At 44.6% G+C, this 24924-nt stretch overlaps 1 protein-coding gene across 1 annotated transcript in view; it reads left to right on the forward strand.

Annotated features, from left to right (window-relative positions):
* NCKAP1L (NCK associated protein 1 like) overlaps positions 1-24924 on the forward strand; it is a 169304-nt gene that overhangs the window by 57849 nt on the left and 86531 nt on the right. Inside the window, exons 19-23 of the mRNA XM_066584307.1 lie at positions 2499-2618; positions 5452-5591; positions 8680-8811; positions 15581-15799; positions 18010-18146. Of these exons, the coding sequence (XP_066440404.1) occupies positions 2499-2618; positions 5452-5591; positions 8680-8811; positions 15581-15799; positions 18010-18146 (748 nt within the window). The remainder of the gene's footprint in view (positions 1-2498; positions 2619-5451; positions 5592-8679; positions 8812-15580; positions 15800-18009; positions 18147-24924) is intronic.

Here is a 24924-nt window from a genome sequence, read left to right on the forward strand (position 1 = left end):
ACCCATGTGAATTCTGAAGATTGCAAATACTAAAGTGATAAATGCTGCATGTTAATTTAGTCAGTCATTGTCAGTGTATATTGTCAAATCGCAGCCTCAGCTGTGGAAAATGTAGGAGAAGCTACAAAATACACAACACATCACTAGACATGGCTGTAGAGATGGCTCTGGTTTAGGGTGGTGTCACATCTCCATCGGGGGTTCTGCTTTCCTACTCCATTCAGGGAGCAGGAAAGGGGAATCCCCATAGCCAAACGGCTCTGTCTAAGGACAGAACTGAACTGTGCCGAATCGCCGCCATTGACTATAATGGGGTCCGTTCAGTTTCCACCCAGCTGCCCGGCTTTTAGACGGAAGAAGAAGCTTGCAGCATTTTGTCTTACGGTCTTTTAAGCTGGATCTGTGACGAAACCTCCGACCGGAGAATCCAACGCAGATGCGAAATCGGCCTTAGTTGAGGTTCATGGTAGAAGTCGTCTCAGTTATCTTCAAAGCAGCCTGCACTTAAACGTCCATACGTAGACAAGTGAGGTATTCCGTCTACATTTATACATCTGTAATATAGACAATTGTGATTGCCCGATTGTGGATATCTTGACCCACAATCTTGGCATCATAGGAATTTATGATGTTCGAAGCTTCGCTCAAGAAAACCGCGGTCATCCCAGGGCACGCATTCCGCATTATGGCCTCATAAATAAAGCTTATGTGTCACCGGTCTTACACAGGAGATATAACAGCACTTCTTACGAAAAACATACTGGGCAAAATTGATACATTGTGTTATGTCTAGTGCGGAGCCTAAGGGAGGGGGTTGTATGATGACACGTGGATTATCGTTAAGGCTTCTTTCATTCTGTGCTTTTGCTTACTCTGTGGCATTCCAGGGTTCTTTTTCCAGCAGAATTGCACAGTGTTTCACGCATCGCCTTGCATATTGCGTGTGCATTTGCACACGCCTATTGACTTCCATCGGGTCCCTTGGTGCTCAAATGCGCACAAAAATAAAGTAGGTTGTGTTTTGATCGTCCACGCAAAAAGTGCGCACAAAATATGGAAGTGTTTACATACCCATTGACATCAGTGGATTCTGTTCTCTGTGGATTGTGTGCAAAAAAATGTGCATATGTGTATTTGAGCTGCGTTTTTGGAAATTAGGGTGGCGTCTTTGCGTGCACAACTGTTTTTTGCAGTACTTTTTGCACATGAAAAACTTGCACTTTTTTAATCAGTAGGTTCTATTCAATGTGTATTATGGTCGCAAATACGCCCTTGTGATGTAGGCCTTAGGGCCCATTTACACTGAAAGATGATTGCTCAAAATTCGCTCAAACGGCAGTTTGAGTGACAATTCTGAGCGATCACTTTGCATAAACTCTTAAGTAGCTGACTAGCTACTTAAGAGTTTATTAGCGTGTAAACGAAGGCTCCTGCTATATGCAGATGACAGCAGGAGCACTGTTATCTGCAAACAGCTGCTTTGTTCTCTGAGCTGTCAGCTGGTATCCTGCTGAGAACTCCGAATGGGATACCAGCTGAAAGAATACTATCAGCGGTATCCCGCTGAGAACTCAGCGTGCGGAACTGATAAGGCTCATCGCTGATATTAAGCTTGCTTAAAGTCACCATGTACGAATAGTGCATGAAAAGTGCATGATGGGTGCACATTTACACACAATGATTATCGCTCAAAAGATCCAGCCGGCAGTAATCAGCTTCCACGCCTGATACAATGCTCTCTGAATTCCCAAAAGAGTATGCCCATCAACAATATATAAGTTCTGGGACTAAGACCAACATCAACAAGATATATTTTTTCAATTATCTCTAGTACCACATTTCAAAATTCACGTAATTTTACACATTCGCAGACCATATGCATTAAGCCTGCACCATCCATATTACGTTTTGGACAGTCTCAGTTTAATCTAATACCCATATTAAACAACTATTATTTACTCTTGATTTGTGACATTTTGTGCACCCTTTCTGTGATACATTGTGACTATAATTACTGTTCGGTGACATCACTATGTGCCACAACCCCTGTCTGTGACCTTACAGTATTTATTATCCATGTCCTGTGACTATTATCCCTATGCTGTCACTATATATTTCTATCCCTGTATAGAGTCATTACTGTCTGTTATCTCTGTGTTGTGACGTCACTCTGTTTATTACAACTGCATTGTCACATTGATGTGTTTATTATCCCTGTTGTCGGATATCATTGTGTGCATTTTGCATGCCCTATGAGATAATTGTATGAATTATTCCTCTCCTGGGACACCACTGTGGGCATTTTCAGAGGCATAATTATATGAGATGCCGAAGTTGAGACTGAAGCCTGAAGTGCTTCTATCATATAAGATATACTAGTAAGGTTGGAACCCTCTGCTACAGATTTTGCCGCAGGACCCAGAGACTTCTAGTTACACCTCTGCTAAAGAACCTTACCTTTTATGTGATCTGGTATAAAATGACTAACTTTATTGCAGGTCCCTCATCTGCTGAATTGCAGCCTTGGGCTCTGTAACAACTTTCTGGATGAAATCAGTAAGCAGACCAGTAACTGCATCGTGGACATCTGTGCCGAGCAGTGTAACCTCAGCGAAAAGGTATCTCTCAGGATCAGTTACCCATACCTTTACATGCATGACTTTAAGACACGTGGCTAGGATAAGCTACAAAAAGTACAACAAACACAAAATCTTGAATAAATAGCATCTTGGCACCAAACTAGCATTCTTTTAATTCTCAAGGTCCATGACAATGACCTATCTTCACCCACATACTGAGCATTAGCACACCCGCCATAATTCACCTGAAGTAATTAACAATTCTAGCATAACACATAATGCAGTTCCTACTTCCCAAGACGTATCCCTAGAGACATCTGTATTGTACATTTTAATTACCAAGTGACCAATTGTATAGGTCATCAGAAATCCCTACTGTCCCATACATTGTTAATCCCTTCAAGACCACAGATTTTTCATTGATAGGCATCCACGCATGGGGACCCTGGGAGCTTTTTTTTACTAGGCTCTGGGTTTGTCATGCTAACTAGAGATGAGCGAGCATGCTCGGTAAGGGCAGTTACTCGAGAGAGCACCGCTATTTTCGAGTAACTGCATGCTCATTGGAGAAAATTCGGGGGGAATGGGGGAGGAGGAGTGAGCGAGATCTCTCTCTGTCTCCGCTCCGCAACCCCACCGCTCACCCCGTGCCCCCCCCCCCCCCGAATTTTCGCCGACGAGCATGCAGTTACTCGAAAATAGCGGTGCTCTCTCGAGTAACTACCCTTACCGAGCATGCTCACTCATCTCTAATGCTAAGCCATCGTAGCCCTTAATTGCATTGATGGAAGGCAGATGGGTTGCCGGAGGGAGCGCCCTTCCAGCTGGCTGTTTTGATGCGTGGGCAGTTTTGATTATGTCATCTAAATGGTTAACTGGCATGATCCTAGCTAGTCACAATCAGCTGATAGCTCCCAGGTATGGCGTGATTTCAGCCACCCGAGCCCACTCCATCATTTTTCATGGCCACATGACGTACATTTACGTGACGCAATCAAGCAGCGGATAACACTCAACTTGGCCAAGGCTTCATGTGTTTTTTCAGGGGTAGAGGGGAGTGAGCCTCTACTAAGCACCTCTGATGGCAGCTTATCTCCAGGGAGAACACAAGGATTGGGTGCTCACCATGCCCGATCATTCTTTTTCCCGACAACATTTAAAGGGTTTTCCAGTTGTAAACTATTGATGGTCTATCATCAGGATAAGTCATCAATAGAAGTTTGGCGAGGATCAGAAGCGTAACTATAGGAGATGCAGAGGATGTGGTTGCACCCGGCCCTAGGAGCCTTAGGGTGTCCATAAGACCTCTCTTCTCCATACGGGATCCCAGTACTATGAATAGAGGATTATATTTGGGTGCGCCCTTACAGATTTTGCATTGGGACCCAGAAGCATCAACGTATGCCTCTGGCGAGGATCACCAGCAAGCTGTTCTCAGGCCTGGTGTGTTCCTACACTGAGCTGATTTCTGCAGGAAGTAGACAGCTTTATTCCCACTACAGTGGCCAGGCTTGGTATTGAAAGCATTGAAGTGAATGTGAACTTTGCCTGCAATACCAAGCCTGGACACTGCACTGGAAATGAAGCTGTCTGCTTCTTGAAAAAATCATCTCAGTGCTTGAATGCACTGGCCCAGAGAACAACCTATCAGAGGGCGTCCCGGGTGGCAGATCCCACCAATCTACTATCGATAGCTTATCCTAAGGACAGACCATCAATAGTTTATAATGTGACAACCCCTTTATGTAAGCATTAATAGGAGAGTGGTTGAATTTAGCTCCCCCTTATCCATACTGTTAGTGGGAGAGAAAAGGCTAACTTACGACTGTGGGATATCATCCTTTGTAATGGAGAAATTTTTGCAAATATTTCAGTGCAGCAAATAGATGAGACGCTGAGCAAATAATACATGTTGTAGTTTAAGTCTCGATAATCCTACTTTGTGAACTACATTTAACCCTTTCCAATCCAATTTGTATCCCGGTTTTCCTAGGGGGCTTACTCTTTTTCTGCTGTTATACAATGGCGCTATCTGCTGGCTAAAGCCAGTATTGCATGAAGTGACACGTTGGATAGGCACCGACAGCAGAGAGGCTGGCAATATACAGTAAGAGAACTGCGACGGACGTCTTCCAACATCAGAACTGTGCAACCTTAAAGGGGTTGTCTCGCGCCGCAACGGGTTTTTTTTTTTTTTTTTGCATAGGCCCCCCGTTCAGCGCAGGACAAACCCAAGGGATGTGTTGAAATAAAAAAAAACAAAAACATTTTACTTACCCGAATCCCCTCTCTGCAACTTCTTCCTTCTTTTCCTCCAAGATGGCCGCCGGGATCTTCACCCACGATGCACCATGGGCTCTGTGTGGTCCATTGCCGATTCCAGCCTCCTGATTGGCTGGAATCGGCACACGTGACGGGGCGGAGCTACGCGATGACGTGTAGAAGGGGGCGAGCCAGAACGCCGCTCGTGCCCGGACCGACCAGAAGGGAGAAGACCCTTCTGCGCAAGCGCGTCTAATCAGACGATTAGACACCGAAATTAGACGGAGCCATGGAGATGGGGACGCCAACACCGGAGTGGGTAAGTGAATAACTTCTGTATTGCTCATATTTAATGCACGATGTACATTACAAAGTGCATTAATATGGCCATACAGAAGTGCATAACCCCCACTTGCTGCCGCGAGACAACCCCTTTAAATCATAATATCTTTAGACGTCAGACAGTGGATTGGAAAGGGTTAAAGATGCAGCCGTATGAACGTCATTATTTATCATGCCTTTTATTACTTTAGTTGGTAAATAAGGGAGACCGTGTGTCTCTATTGGTAGCTGAGTAATAATATATTACATCAGGCATGTTCTTTTCCAGTTGCTACCAAAGCATTGTGCAGCCACCATCACCAAAGCCAGGAAGAAGAGACTGAAGAAAGCACCACCCAAGAAAGCCGAGCCTGAGAGAGAAAAGCCGGGGGCCGAAAGTCACCGCAAAAATCGCAGTGTAACCACAAAGTAAGCAAAGTGTGCCCAACGCAACCTAAAGTACTGTATATAACAGTTTAATCCTGAGTTCTGCAACAGATTTCACTGAAGTCAACTGCAACATTTGCATTTGCACTTCTTAAACATGTGAAGATAGAGTATACTAAGGACCCTTCTACAAGGGCTGAGAAATCCTTCAGATTACCACAGTCAGTGAGAATCTGTATGATTATCGTTCAGTCCAAATACATGCATGACTGAACAACGAATGGTAAATTTGATTGTCTTCCAGTTTCTCCATGCATAAAACTGAGCGATGCATTAATTGGCCCGTGTAAACAGGCAGTCATTCATCTATGAATGACTGCCTGTTTGCTGTGAATGGAGGTGAGCTGGAAAGATCCTGCTCTACTTCCATTCACTAGCAATGATCATTCCTGTCTAAAAGCACTTGGCCGATTATCGCTGGGATGACCTGTCAGGCATCTGCGTCCGACAAGGCATCCCATGTAAAAGCACCCTTAGTATGGTGGCTGCCCTGATGATGAGCCGGTTATCAGTGTCAGATGCAAGTTTAGTATTACAAGGTACCCATTGGTCGTGAGAAGTACAATTTACCCTGGTGCACATTGCCTAGTAGGCATGAGAAGACGTAAAAGGCCATTGCAATGCTCCTCTGGGAAATTTGGTATGCTTATGGCAGATGTTGCAATGCCTCTGCAGCGCCACCTATTACAAGTTAGCTTTCGTGCAAGTCAATGTCTGAGCTTTTAACATGACTTGGAATATAAACCAAAACCAGAGTCTTCTCCAGAAGGAAAAGAGTAGTTTCTGATCTGTGTTGGAACCTCCGGTTGGAAGAATAGCAGGGAAGAATAGATACAAGAAAAACAAAGATACAAAAACCACGGCTACATAGTAATCAGTTGATGGAAACGGTAGGGTGAGGGTCCTGCTCCAACGAGCTTACATACTACAAGTAATGGGGTGATACAGAAGGTAAGGGGGCTGGAGATGTGCATGGTATGGCGAGGTGGAGAGTGAGGGATGCTATACAAATAGACAATGGTCAAATTGAGCGGTATAGTGGCTGAATTGGTATGACTGCAGGGGGCGGTTGATTACAGCTGGAAGGGGTTGCAGTTAGTGAGGGCAGGGAGCATGTTATCAGGCGGAGTACAGAGGGGTTTGGTTTGGGAGATATGGTATGCCTCCCTGAAGTTTAGTCTGTTAGGCATCGCCCGAATAGTATTAAGTAGTACGTTCCAAAAGACTGGTGCTGCTCAGGAGAAGTCTTGGAGGTGGGATTGAGAGGTTCAAATTAAAGGGGCACTCACCCTGATTTCATTAACTGAGCGGAGGTTGTGAACTAGGTCATAGATTGAAATGAGGGAAGCAATGTAGGGCAGCGCGGGTGCTGTGGAGAGCTTTATGGATGTAGGTAGTGAGTTTAAATTGTATTCTGTATTTGACGGGCAGCCAGTGCAATGAGTGGTACAGGGCAGAGGCGTCCGAGTAGCGGATGGACATAAAGATGAGCCTGGCTACCGCATTTAGGATGGATTAGAGGGAGTGGGGGAGTCTGGCATGGGGGAGGGAAGCCAATTAGCTATCAGTTGCAGTAATCGAGTCGAGAGTGGATGAGGGCCACATTGAGCATTATTAGTGTGTCTACGGTGAGAAAAGAGCGGATTCTTGCGATGTTCTTGAGGTGCAGCTGACATGTTTGGGCCACAGATTGGATATAGTGTGTAAAGGAGAGATCGGAGTCGAATATAACCCCAAGGCAGCGGGCGTGCTGGGAGGTATTGTGCCACATACTGAGATGGAGATGTCAGGATGAGGTCGGTTAGTAGAGGGCGGAAACATCAGTATGTCAGTGTTTGAGAGGTTCAGTTTTAGGTAGATAGAGGACATAGTGTTAGAGACAGCAGAGAGATAGTCGGTGGCTTTCTGGAGGAATGGTGCTGTGATGTCATGGGAGGAGGTGTATAGCTGGGTGTCGTCAGCATAGAGATAGTACTGAAAGCCAAATCTCCTGATGGTTTGTCCAATAGGGGCTGTGTAAAGGGAGAAGAGCAGGGCGCCGAGGACCGAGCTCTGGGGGACCCCAACAGCAAGAGGAAGAGGAGGGGAGGTAGAGCCAGCAAAGGAGACGCTGAATGAGCAGTCAGATAGGTAGGAGTAGAACCAGGAGAGAGCAGTGTCCTTCAGTCCAATGAAGCAAAGTATATTGAGGAGGAGTTTGTGGTCAACAGTGTGAAATGCTGCAGAGAGATCAAAGTGGATCAGTAGAGAGTAGTCGCCCCTCGATTTGGTTGTCAGGAGGTCTTTTGACATTTTTGGGTGGTTTCTGTCAAGTGTAGAGGGCGGAAGCTGGACTGTAGGGGTCAAGAAGAGAGGCTTATGATGTGAGTCTGGAAGGTTACAGTTTCTCCTTGTGGAGACCACCTAATAGGTGTGAGGAGACTTAAAAGGCTATGCATGTTCCGCTGGGAAATTTGATAAGCAAATTGGAGATTTCAGCGAATGTCCTGAACAGACAACCCCTTTACACAACAATGCACCTGTCTCAATTCAACATGATTGTTTCTATTCACTGGCAGGACAATATCTTAAAAATAGTGAGCAACTTCTTTAAAGAGGTTGTACCAAAATCTCAGGGTATTCCCTATCCACAGCATGCAATGGGGCTGAGGGAAATACTCGAGTGCTTGCAGTTCAACTATCTTTGGCAAACACATTGAAAGTGAATGACGCAACAGTTTGCTTGCGTGACCGACACTTCATTCAGTCTCCTCCTCACTAGAGGTGAGGTGTTCAGTGAGCTCGCAGTGAGGGCAGGGGAAAGGGATTGGTGAGGGTCTCAGCAGTGAGACCCCCTACTGATTAGCAAGTTATCTCCTATTCTGTGGATAGGGAATAACTTGCAATTCTGCTACAACCCCTTCAAGCTTTATTTCCAAAAACTGGAAAAACTTTTTATGTACAGTTTCAAAACTAAGAATGTTGATTATATCTGTGTCTTATTATTGCTTTTCTCTTTTCGTGATTGAGCGGTTTAATGTTGTGAAAAAGTTGGGTTTATACACATTATAATCCTTTTTTCTCTTTTCAGCATGGACAAACTTCACTTAACACTATGTGAACTCTGCATATCTTTAAATTATGAGCAGAAAATCATGATTTCCGATCACGTGGTGACTCCAGCGGAGTACCTGAGCTCCAACATAGAGAAGAAGTTCAGCCGGTATGTGCTAGTAATGCAATAAGTAATAGTGATACATTAAGATACTATATATGTTTATGGTACTGTATAGCAAAGTGTTTAATTATATTTATGCTGTATTATGGCTCATGCAAAGAATCATATTGTCCATTTTTGTCGTATACATTCATAATGTGCCACCTGTAGAACTCTATCATCCCAAACTACTTTTGTAAGGCACAGATGTCATGCAGATTCGTGTTGACATGGAAAGGCGCCCAAGTAATCTTGCCTCATAATGTAGAATAAGTCATTTAAGACAGCAAAAAAGTAGTAGAAAATGAGAATACAGGCCCAAGAGATGGCAAGAGAATCTGCCTCTGAGGGCTCTTTCACACGAACGGATATACGCTACGATCGGATCACATGGCTGTATTCCCGCGGCGTGAAAGCGCCTGGCCGGGCCAATATAACACTGGGCGCTTTTACGCCGGGCTGAAAAGATAATCCTGGAACTATCTTTCCAGCTGTAATATGTCAGCCGCTGCATGGGCTCCTATAGGAGCCAATGACAGCGGCCAGAGAAGGGAGGTAGGAGGGAGTTTAGCAGCGTGACTGCTTGACCCCTTCCATCTTCCCTCCTCCTCTCTCCTCCCCTCCAGCTATTTGCAATGGGATGGGGTGGGGCAGAGCTAAGCTCCGCTTGCCCCTCCCCATACCATTCTTGCCTGCGAGGTAGGGGCGGAGCTTAGCTCCACCCCTTACCCACGCCCAACAGCATTGCGGCCTCGGCGTATATGCGCCGGGGCTGTGCTGTTCACGTGTTTTTACGGCGCCAGCGGGCCGTATGTAACAACGCCTATGGCCCTGTGAGAGAGCCCTTAGGGTGCATTCCCACGAACGTATATTGGCTCGGTTTTCACGCCGAGCCGATATACGTTGTCCTCGTGTGCAGGGTGGGGGAGGATGGAAGAGCCAGGAGCAGAAACTGTGCTCCCGCCCCCTCTCTGCCTCCTCTCCGCCTCTCTGCACTATTTGCAATGGGGAGAGGTGGGGCGGGGGTGGGGCTAATTCTCAAAACTTAGCCCCACCCCCGTCCCGCCTCCTCTCATTGCAATTAGTGCAGAGGGGCGGAGAGGAGGCAGAGAGGGGGCGGGAGCTCAGTTTCTGCTCCTGGCTCTTCCATCCCCCCCCCCCCCGCACACGAGGACAACGTATATCGGCTTGGCGTGAAAACCGAGTCGATATACGTTCGTGGGAATACAGCCTTACCCTGCAAAGGGGGCTTTTAACACAGAATTCTGACAAGCTGCCAACAAGAAGCACCTTACATAGTGATTGGCCCATTATCGATCCAATCATTGATGAGTAAATATAATTAACACATTTCTTATTGCCCTTTTACATGGGCCGATAATCATTCCAAAAATTGTTTAAACGAGTGAAAATGAAGGATAATTGTTCAGCGTAAACACAGCCAACGGTTGAATGATAATTCATTCGCTTTATGGTTCATTTTAATTAAGCATGAAAATCATCCCTGACTCGTTAACTAATCGTTTGCTTTAAACAGCGATCGTTCAGTCCTTCTCATTCACTTGTACAGCGAACTGAACGACTGAGCCATACTGTTAAAAAAATAAATAAAAGATTTATCTGGGTGTTCACACTGAACATCCGAGCGAACGAGCAAACTGTGACACCGTTAGATCGTTAGCTCTGGCGAATAATAATAATTCCGTGTAAAAGCATCCTTAGGGCTCCTTCCCATGGACGATAGTTGCCCGCAGCTATTAGGTTCTATTGAACCTAATAGCACAATGCTTACGGTGCGGAATTCCACTGCGGAATTCCGCACCGTAAAATCACCCGTCCTCACCCGCAGCATGCTCTATTTGCCGCGGGTGTACACGCGGACGACTTCCATTGCAGTCAATGGAAGCCGTCCGTCACGCTATCTTCCGCTGTGGCACAGCGGAAGATAGCGTGAAACCGCTTCCCCGCCTACCACCAGCCGCGTTATTGCGTATGCGCGCCGAAGCGTCATGCGGGACATAGGACGCCGGATCCGGAGGTAAGTATTGAGGTCTCTGGGGGGGGGGGGGCGCCGTGATGGGCTCCGCCGCGGAATTCGCCCCCAGAGACCCCAATACTCCAGCGTCCTACGTACCGCATGACACTTCGGCGCACATGCGCAATAAAGCGTGTGACGCGCCGGCCGAGTCATATGACATGCCCACAGCGTCACATGACGCGGCTGGTGGTAGGCGGGGAAGCCGTCCGCGGTACACCCGCGGCAAATAGAACCTAATAGCTGCGGGCAACGAGCGGATTTCCGCCGCGTACTACGCGGCGGAAATCCGTCCGTGGGAAGGAGCCCTAAGTCATATTGAATTGCTTTAGCCAGTGTTGTCTCAAGCTAGATAGGGAACCTTGAGTTATATTCTACATGGAAACATACCCAAGGCTGCTTGTCACATCATACATTATATTTACATCATGCTTACATTAATGCTACGTGAAGAACATTTAGTGCGAGCGAGCAGAGGGTCATGCCTCATGGGTGGGGAAGCTCCAAGGAGGACAATGCCAGGACAGGAGGAGAATGACAAGCTATATTGATTGATATTGACAAGCTTTCTTTTTTTATCAATATGGAATCTGGGAGGAAAACATTCTGGCTAATTCTGTCTCATGCCATATTCTAAAGGTATTCTTCCCTAAAACCATTGCTTCTAGCAGAGTATTTAGTTCTGCATGTAGGCATCTTGCAGCAACACCCAGGATGTCTATGGCTGCATAATAGGCAGTCGTAGAGACTTTGTGTGCCGCCTTGCAGGCTCTCTTCACATACGGTAGCTTTGCACCGTACATGAGACCTTACTGTCTTTGTGCTCTCACGCAGGGCCGTTTTTACCATATAAAAACTTTTTATGTGTTCAGATTGCATAAAATTAGGTATATGCAGTCATTGTACAAAAAAAGATCAAACACCTAGAAGTTGTTGGAATCAGATGAAACTTTCTCTGTGTGATTGTAAGGTTGATATAAGTGATTACAACATCAGAGCAAAAGGATAACTTGAAAGGGAGGTTCTAGGACCCTGTTGTACCGCCTCTAGCTTGGATGCAAAATATGATATGGGCGGACATGGAGGCATACAGGTTCCATATGGTTTCCTGTCAGAGTTGGCATCCCAGACATGTTCTATTGGAGATAAACCTGGTGACCGGACAGGCCACGGAAGTGTGACCCCCTTGTGTGTGCCACCGAGCATTATCCTGCTGGAAAATGCCTCTTGGAAGCCGCCATGAGAGCAACACATGTGGCTGCAGGATGTCCTGAACATATCACTGAGCTGACATTGTCTCTCATACCAATACTAGGGGGATCGACTGTCATATGTGATGGTTCCCTAGACCATCACACCAAAGAGGAGGCAGTGTGCCACTCCACAGCAAAGGCAGGATTGAGGTGCTCACCCCTAGGTCTCCAGACTTGAATACGGCCATCGTCAGTGCCCAAATTAAATACCATTGCAAACAGAGGTGACAGTGAGTGGATGCCAAAGGCAGTACATGTAATGGCCACCGTGAGACCAAATGTCCTTCACACAAGCACCTGGAAATGGTTCCATCCTACACAGGAGTCTGTAACAATGGCGGCACCTGTCTCTTGATGGCTAACAATGAAACAGTTGGAGCTGCTTGTGCTTGTTGAACGATCAGATGATCCTCTCTACTGGTGATCTGTTGAGGGCATCCTGAGCCCGATTGCCTTGTGTGTGTGCCTTCACGCATCCACTGATCCCAACACTTCCTAACAGTCTTGTCAGAATGGCCCAGGTAGCGGGCAATTTGTTAATATGACCATCCAGTGTTCTTACATTCCAATAATGCGCCCCATTTTAAACTCTGCTAATTGGGCTAAACCTCTTCTCTGCATCGTAGAGGCGTCTAGTGGTCAATAAGCTCTACACAAGCGAAGAAGAGGTCACTGCACACAAGGAGCCTCTGAGGGCCTTTTTATAGACCAAGGGTGGAACCAGTTTTAGGGTCTCAGGTGCCAAGACCATTCATCTAATCACACCACAACTCTAATCATTTACATATCTACCAGTGATTAGTATGATCTATGCTCATTCTTTCCACAGCCACCGTGCTGTGCAGATCTTTCATCAGCCAGGATGCTGTGTGGCTTTAATATCCTGTCTCTAGCATAAAATCCATCCTGATGACGCTGCCAGATAGTCTCTGACAGCAGAAACGCGTAGATGGAGAAAGAGCTTTCTGCCTAAAGTGATTATTATCAGTGGTTGGCTTTGTGCCAAACTAATCACTTAGGGACTCTGCTGCTGTGCACATATAAAAATCTTAAAGCGCACCCCAGCAGTGATTTGATGCAAAAGGTTTTTGCCTAATGTGATCAATATCAGTAGTTGGCTTTTTGCCACAATAATCACATAGGTATTTTACTGCTTGGCACACATAAAAAACTTTAAGTGTACCCCTGCAGTAATATGACAGAAGTCACTTATACTAACAGCAAAATGATCTGAAGTTATATCTCAGAGTAATATATATGATCTGTAGTTATATCTCAGATCAGTATTAGAGATGAGCGAACGTACTCGTCCGAGCTTGATGCTCGGGCGAATATTAGGGTGTTCGGGATGTTCGTTATTCGTAACGAACACCACACGATGTTCGGATGTTCGGGTTACTTTAACTTTCTTCCCTGAGAAATCTTTTCTATATGCGCTCAATGGGGCCGGCGGCAGCAGCGCCAACCCCATTGAGAACATATAGAAGACAAATCCTTCTTCTCTGCCACAGCTGTAACAGCTGTGACAGAGAAGAACGATGTTTGCCCATTGAATTCAATGGAACCGGCAATACAGCCGACTCCACTGAATGCAATGGGCTGCCGGCGATCGCGGGATGAATTGTCGGAAAGGGGTTAAATATATAAGCCCTTTCCTGCAATTCATCCAGAAATGTGTAAAAATAAAAAATATATATATACTCACCTGGTGCCGGCAGACGGAGTTCAGCGCGGCAGGCTGCAGTTCTCCTGAACTGCTCTGAACAGCTGTGAGTAGTATTCAGCAGCCGGGGATTTAAAATCCCCGCCTGCTGAATAAGATGCCTCTGAATGGTCACAGCCTGACCAATCAGAGGCCAGCCCTCACTCACACCCATTCATGAATTCATGAATGGGTGAGTGAGGGCTGCCTCTGATTGGCTCAGGGGCAGCCCATTGCATTCAGTGGAGTCGGCTGTATTGACGGCTCCATTGAATTCAATGGGCTAACATCGTTCTTCTCTGCCACAGCTGTTACAGCTGTGGCAGAGGAGAACTTGCTGTGTCGTTCCCATCATTTTCTTGAATTGCCAAGATTTTCACACATGAAAACCTTAGCGAGCATCGGCGAAATACAAAAATGTTCCGGTCGCCCATTGACTTCAATGGGGTTCGTTATTCGAAACGAACACCCGAACATCGCGGGAAGTTCGTTTCGAATAACGCGAACCCGAACATTTTGGTGTTCGCTCATCTTTAATCAGTATATATTTTTCCTCTGAAAGGAGTTCTCTATATGAATCAAAGAAAAAACTTTTGATCTTTGTTACATAGACTTTGGATGGCCAGAACTTTGCCTTTTGGCTATTCCTGTCATCTAGAGCATACCGCGCATCACTCTATAAATTCATAAGCCATCCTTTTGAATATGCACCATTGGACTGTGGGATGTGTATCCATCCCTTGATGATTGTAGGTATATGTGGGTTACCATAAAATAGGAACCCAGGATTTACAAATCATCTATTGTGGTGACTTATTCATTTGTTCCAGCCTGATATATGACCCTAGGATTCTATATATCTCAAAGTGAATACATACTCCATTGAATTTGGGGATATAGGATCCCAGTTGACACTTCCATCTGTGATTGGGGCACTTAGTAATCCCTGTCAACATCTACACATCTCCCCTTCGACTATATTATCTGATACACTGGATAATAGGAGAATTGATTTAAACCAACTCCCACCAACTTAGAAGGGAGAGAGAGTTTATGTATCACATAGAGTTCCCAATGGGTCATATAAGATTTCTTTCTTAAAGGGAATATCTGGACTTTAAGAAAACAATCAGTATACATATGAGACCTCCTAGTCTTATTATTATATCAGCATAGATCTATTCTATCACTTTATATCGCACAATATTTTCTTTTTTTTTTTTATCTAACTAATAAAAGTTATATTTTATATTTCTTGTGGTTCCCTAAAGTCATTAGAGATGAGCAAGCGTACTCGGAAAAGCACTACTCGCTCGAGTAATTTGCTTTATCCGAGTATCGCTGTGCTCGTCCCTGAAGATTCGGGTGCCGGCATGGAGCGGGGAGCTGCAGGGGAGAGCGGGGAGGAACGGAGGGGAGATCTTTCTCTCCCTCTCTCCCGCCCCCGCTCTCCCCTGCTCCCCGCTGCGACTCACCTGTCAGCCGCAGCGGCACCCAAATCTTCAGGGACGAGCACAGCGATACTCGGATAAAGCAAATTACTCGAGCGAGTAGTGCTTTTCCGAGTACGCTCGCTCATCTCTAACAGTCATCCTTTGTAAAAGTACCCAAAGGAGGTTTCTGCACTTTTACACTTACTGTAGGTAGTAAGGTGAACTGCTAACCGTTGCGAGGTGAAGAAATGTTACCTTCCTCAAACAATGTATATAGCAATTTTTGATATACTGTATGTCAAGAGACATTTAACAAGTACACTTTAAATATGTTAACAATTGCATGTTTCAGAGCCTTAGTGTCATTGGTGAACTGGAACCCAAATACTCGGGAGATCCAGCGTCCTTCAGAGGTCCTAAGTGCCATGCGGTCTTTCCTCAGCACTCTGCAGTCGGTTGGCCATGTCGTCAATATTGATGTTTCCCGTACTTTCCGAAATATTCTTCTGCAACAAACACAGGCGATGGATGCAAATGGAGAGCAAACCATTACTGCGCTTTATACCAACTGGTAAGCACCATATTCCAGGAGATGGCCCATTTAAGCTCTGGAATGGTTATTTGGACAAGAGCTGAACAATATGCTTTCTCTCTGAGCTCTCAGGGGCGAGACAAAATACTTTTGTTCAATCCCATATACTGAAAGTGGCCTTTAGACTTCCTCCATATAGATTCATGCTTGGCCAAACGTTCATGTGTTTTTAATGGGGAAAGGGAAATAAGCCACCGGCAGACTCCTCTGGTAGTAGCTTATTCCCCATGAGAACAAAGGATTGGGTATGCTGAAATACAGAATCAGGAAACCCCTAGGCAAATTAGATAATTATCTGTTCCCATTCGGTAGGCTTACACCTAATATGTATGTCTATTTTCTTACCCTTCACATGTTCTTTATGGTCAGATTGAAACCATTGTGGCTATTACAATGGAGATTAAAGGGGTTTTCCAGGGAAATACTATTAATGACCTATTATCAGGATAGACCATCAATAGTTGATTGGCCAGGGTCTATCGACATTGATTTCAATGAGAGCTGTGCCTGTAGTTACAAGCGCCGGCTACTACACAGAGACCGTCGCGGAGGCTTCCGCTCCGAGCTCTGTATATCTGCAGCACTGACAGTATGCCCCCCCCCCCCCCCCCAAGCTGATCCGTCATCAATAGAGATGAGCGAGCATACTCGTCCGAGCTTGATGCTCGTTCGAGTATTAGGGTGCTCGAGATGCTCGTTACTCGAGACGAGCACCACGCGGTACTCGTCTCGATTAAACGAGCACTGACCATTGAATTCAATGGAGCCGGCAATACAGCCGGCTTCATTGAAAGCAATGGGCTGCCGGCGAAGGCGGGATGAATTGTCGGGAAGGGCTTAAATATATAAGCCCTTCCCTGCAATTCATCCAGAAATGTGTAAAAATAAAAAAATATATACTCACCTTGTCCCGGCAGAACGATATTAGCCCATTGAATTCAATGGAGCTGGCAATACAGCCGGCTCCATTGAAAGCAATGGGCTGCCAGCGATCGCGGGATGAATTGTCGGGAAGGGCTTAAATATATAAGCCCTTCCCTGCAATTCATCCAGAAATGTGTAAAAATAAAAAATATATATATACTCCCCTTGTCCCGGCAGACGGAGTTCAGCGCGGCTGGCCTGCAGTGGGTGTGAAGGGGGTGTGAGTCAGACATGCCCCTGATTGGCTCAGCGCTGAGCCAATCAGAGGCAAATCTCACTCACACCCATTCATGAATTCATGAATGGGTGAGTGAGTGTTGCCTCTGATTGGCTCAGCGCAGCTCTCAGCTGAATGACAGCAGTTCAGCACCACAGTGCAGGGGACAGCAGGAGAACACGCGGCTGTGCCCCGGCAGCTGAAGGGAGGTGAGCATCTATTTTTTTTTGTTTTTTAAATCACTTTTAATTCATTTCCAGGGAATGGCTTATGTGTAAAGTCCTTCCCTGAAAAAGAATTCAGATGTGCCAGCGGACCATTGTCTTCAATGGAGTCGCCGGCAGCAGCAGCGGCTCCATTGAAGAGAATGCCTGCATTTTTATTCTTTTTTACACTAAAATCTTTCTTTTTCAGGTAAGGGCTTATGTTTTTAAGCCCTTCCCGAAAATTCATCCCGCACTCGCCGGCAGCCCATTGCTTTCAATAGAGCTGGCTGTATTGCCGGCTCCATTGAATTCAATGGGCTAACAGCGTTCTTCTCTGCCACAGCTGTTACAGCTGTGGCAGAGGAGAACGATCGTTATGCTGACAGTGCGGGGGGGGGGGGGGTGTCTCACTCTTGCCAGTATTGTGGCTTAATAGTGAGACCTCGGAGCCCGAAATGCAGCCCTGCATGTTGCTCCTCGCCTGCCCTATCCATTTCTGTGTTTTTTACATGACTTTGGTGATTTGCTAAGATTTTCACAAATGGAAACCTTAGCGGAGCACCAGTCATATACAAAAATGCTCGAGTCGCCCATTGACTTCAATGGGGTTCGTTACTCGAAACGAACTCTCGAGCATCACTGAAAGTTCGACTCGAGTAACGAGCACCCGAGCATTTTGGTGCTCGCTCATCTCTAGTCATCAATAGTATTTGCCTGGAAAACCTCTTTAATTTTAAAAAAAGAAACAAGACACAAATCTGTTGATCATAGCTCTTTAAGGAAATGTTTTTGATTGATTGAAGCCTCTAGATATACTAACATGTATTTTGTCTTGCCCCAAGGTACTTGGAATGTCTCCTTCGTCAGGCCAGTTCAGGGTTAGTAGTGTATTCTCCATCTATGAAATGTTTCATTGATATACCCAAAGAAATGAGTGGGGAGCAAGGACTCAATGCTGATGAATACACAGATGCATCAGGTAGGTGAACGTAATATAACTTTACTGAAATACAACGAATAGCTTCGTGCTTGTGTGTTTTATTCATTTTATCCCAGATTTCACATTAAAGCAGTTATCCCAAGATACACTTTTATCACCTATCGACAGGATAGATGGCAAAAGTCTGATTAGTGGGACTGAGACCCCACTGATCCCCAGAATAGGGATCCCATGTCTCCTTTTTCTCATCATTGCAAGGTCACTTCTCTCCACCCGCAGTCACGTCAGAATGAATGTAGTTGTGGCTGTATGTGCATGGCTGCCTCTCCAATGGGGGTGATGGAAATACCCAAGCCCTGTCTCCGGAAGTCCCATTGAAAATGTATGGAGTAGTAGTGTGCATTTGTAGTCATAGCTGCATTCAATCACTGTGGGGGGTGCAGGGAGCTCTCAGTGGGGAGGACAGGGACAACCGTTCTTGGGATTAGTGGGTATGTCAGCGGTGAGACCCCCATACTCAGATTTTTATCACCTATCCTGTCCACAGGGGATAAATGTTAATTATGGAACAACCCCTTCAATCACATTTATAATGTCCTCTACCATACAGCAAGGGAAATTCCAACTATTTGATGTCTTCTCCTTCAGCTAGACCTTCAATGTAAGCTTCTAGAAAACGCCATGAAACCCCATAGTAATAATAGGCGACATTCAGACATGGCGGATTTGTTGCAGGTTTTCAGTGCAGATTCTGCAACGTAATCCTGTATCAATTTACTGCACAGTACAGGTTGATGAGTTTTCAACAACACATCCGTATGAAGCGAAATTCTGTGGATTTTAGGGCATAATGCAGATATTTAAATGCACGGCATAACCATTATGTTTGGGAATTCTTACTGATTTTCAATACAGATTTCACCCATTACAATGCAAACGGTGAAATCCACAGAAAATGCACATATAAAACAGGTTTGCTGGTAGCGATAAAATCGTGATAAACGTGTGCGATTTTATCGTGAAAAGCTTAAGCCCTAGCCCTAAAATAAGCCCTAGCTGAATTCCCTAAATAAAGGGAATACTTACTTAGCAGGCTCGGTCAGGGCAGGGCATGCTACAGTCCTTGTTCGCCCATAGAAGATCACTTCCTGTTTGAGGGATTCAAAAATCCCACTTCCAGCAAGCGATGGCTCTGATTGGTTCATTCAGCGCTACTCAGTCAATCATGCAGTGCTCAATGAACCAATGCAAGGGCTGTGATTGGTTCATCCAGCTTTGCATTGATTGGCTGAGCAGAGTTTGAAGAACCAATCACGTTGTGGAGGCAGGATTTATGAATTGGCTGAGCCACAGCATTGATTGGCCAATTCATAAATCTCACCTCCACAACGTGATTCAATGGGTTCTATTCTTTGCGTATTGCACACAGACATTTTTGTGCAGAAATTAGCATGTGTGATGCCGGCCTAACTCAATAGGACATCAAATTACTGTATAGTGATTGGTGCAAAGACCACACTTCACCCCTGAATCCTATCAGCTGAGCAAATTCCGAATGAATGACGGGCGAGAGCTGCCTATGATTGGCTGAGCACCTCAGCCAATCACATTCAGCTCTTTCAGCAGGCGGGGATTTTAAATTACTGTACATTACTTTATTTAGTTTATACTCAGGATGAGTATAAACTAAATAAAGTAATGTACAGTAATTATAAAGTTACTCACCGTGTAAGTACTACACTAGATCTGCACTGTGCGAACAAGACCTGTCAGTCAACCAGTTAGATGTATGTATATTGGTGCTAAGCGTACCATGACACTGTGACATCCATATTACTTAAGTCATTACCTATTTGGTCTTCAATAGAGTCTGTTTATAATCATGATGGTAAACCTGAAGATTATGGGTTAATTATGTCTAAGATTATGGGTGCCTGTCCACTGGCGTGATTTCCCCGGCGGTTTATCACGCCGTCTGAAGCTTTCCATAGCATTGCTATGGAATGCGCGGACCCCCTATCCACGAGCGGAGAATCATTGCTGCGAATTGCCCCGATTCTCTGCGGTCAGCCTATCTATCAGATTAGGCTGACCTGCGGAGAACCGTCTGCGGCTCCTGCTCCTGGGCGGCGGCTCCCGCGGCGGAGATCCACCGCAGGATACCGCAACGCCCATGGACAGGGGGCCTATCAAGTTTCTCTATACAGAAAGTTGGAGATAATGGGGCAAATTTACTAAATCACTGTAACATTAAGGCAACGTTAAAGAGAATCTGGCAACACCGTTGAGCCTCATAATATACTTTATGGAGCTCCAAGGTGAGGGAATGGGGACGTGAATGGGATATCATGTGTCCGAGCCGGCTGAAGAGAGACATGCTGTGTGCACCAGCAATGCGGGGACACAGTGCAGAATTGGGGAAGCGGTGAGTTCTCGCAGAGATACGCTGCTGCCTGAGCTGTCTAGCTGCGGCATTCTGCCTAAAACACATGAACGCTTGGCCGAACTGAGAATTAATGTATTTCAGAAAGTCGGAACAAATGTTGTCAGTCGAACGAGCGTTTGGCTGACAGCAACTGAAAGTGTATTAGATTAGATAGTCTGAAAATATGCCGAATTTATCACAGTGACTCACGCTGTATGATAAATTCGTCACATCCTTAGTCACTTCTATCTCACACCGCCTATTGATTGGCTTGGGTTACGCCAATATTTTGCACCAGAATTTTGGTGCACCTTGTCACATTTAATCTAAGCTTCTTTTCCACTAAGCCACCACCTTTTTTCACCTAAGCCACCTTCTTGTCAAGTGAATATGGAAATATGCACCAAGGTGCAAAAAAGAAAAACTCCCAGCGCTTCTTATGGAAATAATGGCTCCAGAAAGCTCCGAATGGCTCAGACGAAACGCGCTGCACGAATAAAGAAGCTATCATCTTGTCTGTATTACCTCAGCTTTCTGGAGCCATTATTTCCATAAGAAGCGCTGGGATCTTTTCTTTTTTGCACCTTGGTGCATATTTCCATATTTTTTCAGTGGGTCTCGCTGTAGTGGACACCCACATCCTTAGCAGCTCTCCGGATCTAGCCCCTCTGGATCGGTGGACACGGGCATCCCGTTTATGCATATTTCTATAGGCTAACTTGGATGTGGAGGTGATAGTGGGGTTTCAGGCTCCACTATTCACCGGGTAAGTCCAATTTACTTTACACCTTTATACATTGACTTTTACCATCTGGTCCTTCCTAGGAGCGCTATTCCAATATTTATATTCTTGTCAAGTGAGGTGCTAAAAGAGTTTTAAAACACATGATAAATGTGGTGTACGGCATTTGTGCCAATTTTTTTATGGGACAGAATGGCACGTTTAGCATAGATAGATAGATGGATAGATAGATAGATGGATAGATAGATATAAGATAGATGGATAGATAGATAATGAGAAATAGAAACTGTAGAACATGATAGTTAGATATGAGATAGATAGATATGAGAGAGATAGATAGATAGATAGATATGAGATAGATAGATAGATAGATAGATATGAAATAGATAGATAGAAAGATAGATATCAGATAGATAGATAATGAGAAATAGAAACTGTAGAAAATGATAGATATGACAAAGATATATAGATATGAGATAGACAGATAAATACATATAGGTATGCGAGAGATAGAAACTGTAGATAGATACTATCTCTCTGTCTCTCATATCTCTCTATCTCTCATATCTATCTCTCATATCTTTCTTTCATATCTATCTATCTCTCATATCTCTCTATCTCATATCTATCTATCTATCTATCTATCTCATATCTATCTCTCTATCTCATATCTATCTATCTCATAACTATCTATTTATCTATCTATCTCTCATCTCTCTCTCTCACATATCTATCTCTCACATATCTCTCTATCGCTCATATCTCTCTCATATCTGTCTCATATATATCTATCTCATATCTATCTATCTCCTATCTATGTATCTATCTATCTATGTAGCTATCTATCTCATATCTATGTATCTATCTATCTATCTATCGTTCTCATATCTATCTATCTATCTATCTATCTATCTATCTATCTATCTATTCTTCTCATATCTATGTATCTATCTGTCATATCCATCTTTCCTATCTCTCTCTCATATCTATCGATCTATCTCTCATATCTATATCTCTTATATCTATCGTCGTTGGATATTACGCAGTCTATATGGTATAGCATGTAGGTTACTGATAGTAATTAGTTATGTTTTCCTTGTACCCTTTTTTATTAAAACTGACTTTCTGCATCTCTGATACCTCCGGCAAACAATGGGTGAATGCCAATTGAACTTTAAATCCTGTAGCATTCATCTTTAAGCAGGGGAATGAAGTGTCTTCCTCCGGCCTTGTTAACTCCTTAGTTTCTTGGACCAGCCAGTGTAGCAGAAGATAATGCTGGCAGACGTTTCCCTGCCCCCACTTCTGACAAACAAGCAGAGACAGACAAAAACTTGGGATGCTGCAGTCGTGTAGGAGATCCGCATCCCCCGAAGCACGTTGCCATGGCGATGACTTGGCCCTCCCATCTTTTTCTGAGTTTTAATTCTTGTCAACTGTTATTAGACTCTTATATGTGATGGGGGAGCTGTAATTCCTGATAATCTATTACAGAGCAGAGAATTGCATTTCAGGGATCGCCAGCCACTGGGTTCCCCCAACACTCGTTTTAATTATTGATTTGTTGGCATGTATTTTTGTGGAAAGATTAGAAATATATTAGAAGTTTATGTTTCCTTAATACTGTCAGGTTAGCAATAAGCAAGTGTTTTTTTTCAGGAATGCAGTCAAATGGGTTTTCCGAAATCAATTTGCTCTTCCAAAGCTATTAAAATGAAGAAAGAACACATTTGCCATCCTTTCAGAACTTGGGCAACACTTGAGTTTTGTATTAAGAGCTCTAAATGGGCTGGGTTGGTGATATCTATTATGCCATAGTACTCAATGACAGTACCTGCCTCAGGTTAGATGGCGGCCTGTGTAGAATCTTTTTTGGTGCCCCTACCCTATCCTAAGCAAAAAAAAAATTATATTCTTCATTGCTTGTATTCTCCTTGTGCACAAAGCTGCAAGATAGTGTCATACCTTTACCAGAAGAGCTCAGGGAATAAATACTGTACCAGAACCAAGCTCAGTGCTTAAATGCAGCTCTAGAACTAAGCTCAGTACACAGATGCAATAGTAGATTGTTGTCGTGACGCCAGTGTCCCTAGACAAGCGATAGGTTACTTGCGACGAATAAATAAATCCACAATCAAAATGATTTTCGGGGACACGTGGTGTCCTTTTACTCATGGTCTAACTTTGATTTTACGGATACAGGCAATTACTTGCACTTCTCAACATGAAAATAAATGCTTCTGAACAGATTTTGAGCTCTACCTTTCTGGACACATTTGAGTCCTTTCCCCAAGGCATACATATCCTCAGTCACTGTTATTTGATGGACACTTTCTTAGGACAGCCACTCTTGTGTTACACGGCCTTTCAAACACTCTTACTTTTGCAGCTAGCTGTAGCCGGCTTTTGCTCTTCCCCTCTGGATGCGGTTCAGTGAGGGGAGCGTGCGGTGCTTGCACTCCCACACCAACTCCTATACAGCATCTCCTGGGCCTCTGTCCCGAAAGGGACAAGCCTCCCAACAGAAGAGACATAACCGCAGCTTAGCCTAGGCAGGAGCATAAGCCCGCCTCTCCTACGCGCACCTCCTTCTCCGACCACCAACTACTCTCTTCTTCTCCATCTGTCTCTCACAACTCCTCCCCCAATTCCCAAACTACCAATCACATCACAGTTATAGGATAGGGAGACAAACAGATTTACACAAGATTGGCAAGCCTTACTTAAATACAAACGGGCTTACGAATGATAGAGGGACCCTAACTCTGGGTCACTATAGCTGAGGATGCAAATGAACCTCACAATTCACAGTCATTGTTACAAGGCTTTTTAAAAAGTTTGACATTGACTTGCAGAAATGCTACCTTCTTAAATAGGTGGTGCTGCAGAGGTATTGTTTCACCTTCTCATTTGCATATTTTCCAGAGGAGCATAGATGGCATTATACGTCTCCCCACACACTTTCTAGGTGCTCTCTCTAAGGAGAAATGATTCCCTATCCCTACCTAACACACGACATAGGCCTCTCTCTAGCCAAGGCAGAAACCTACAGCACACTGAAGAGGAGCAAACACCCCGAAACAGTTGTGTGTGTATGGTTATCTTCTTTCTGAAGAAGTTTCTTGCTTTGGCTCACATTTCCCAGTCATTATTACAAGGCTTTTTAAAAAGTCTGAAGCTGACTTGCAGGAATGCTATCTTCCAATAGGTGGCGCTGCAGAGGTATTGTGCCATTTGCATATTTCCCAGAGCAGCATGGATGGACTTACAAGTCTCCCCACACACTTAGATGCTCTCCCTAAGGAGAAATGATACCTTTCCTGACATTTGTTTTTTACACCTACAAAAAAGATGCAAGAATGCCCAATTGATGCCACTTTTTTATTTTTTGCTGTCTTCTAGCAACTTGTGTAAAAAATGCAGCGCTCTCATAGACTTACACGGGCGACTTTAGTTTTGAATATGGACCAAAATATGACATGCAGCAATATTTTTAAGCACAATATCGGCATGCATAAAAAAAGGCATGTCTGAATATGCCAATTGATTTTTTTGAGTGTTGCCCGTTTTCAGTCATTAAAAATTACGGACAGCACACTGACAGAACATACGCCCATTTGAATGGGCCCTACGAAGTTGCTACAAGTATA

Source organism: Eleutherodactylus coqui, chromosome 1 (assembly GCF_035609145.1).
Source record: "Eleutherodactylus coqui strain aEleCoq1 chromosome 1, aEleCoq1.hap1, whole genome shotgun sequence".
NCBI lineage: Eukaryota > Metazoa > Chordata > Amphibia > Anura > Eleutherodactylidae > Eleutherodactylus > Eleutherodactylus coqui.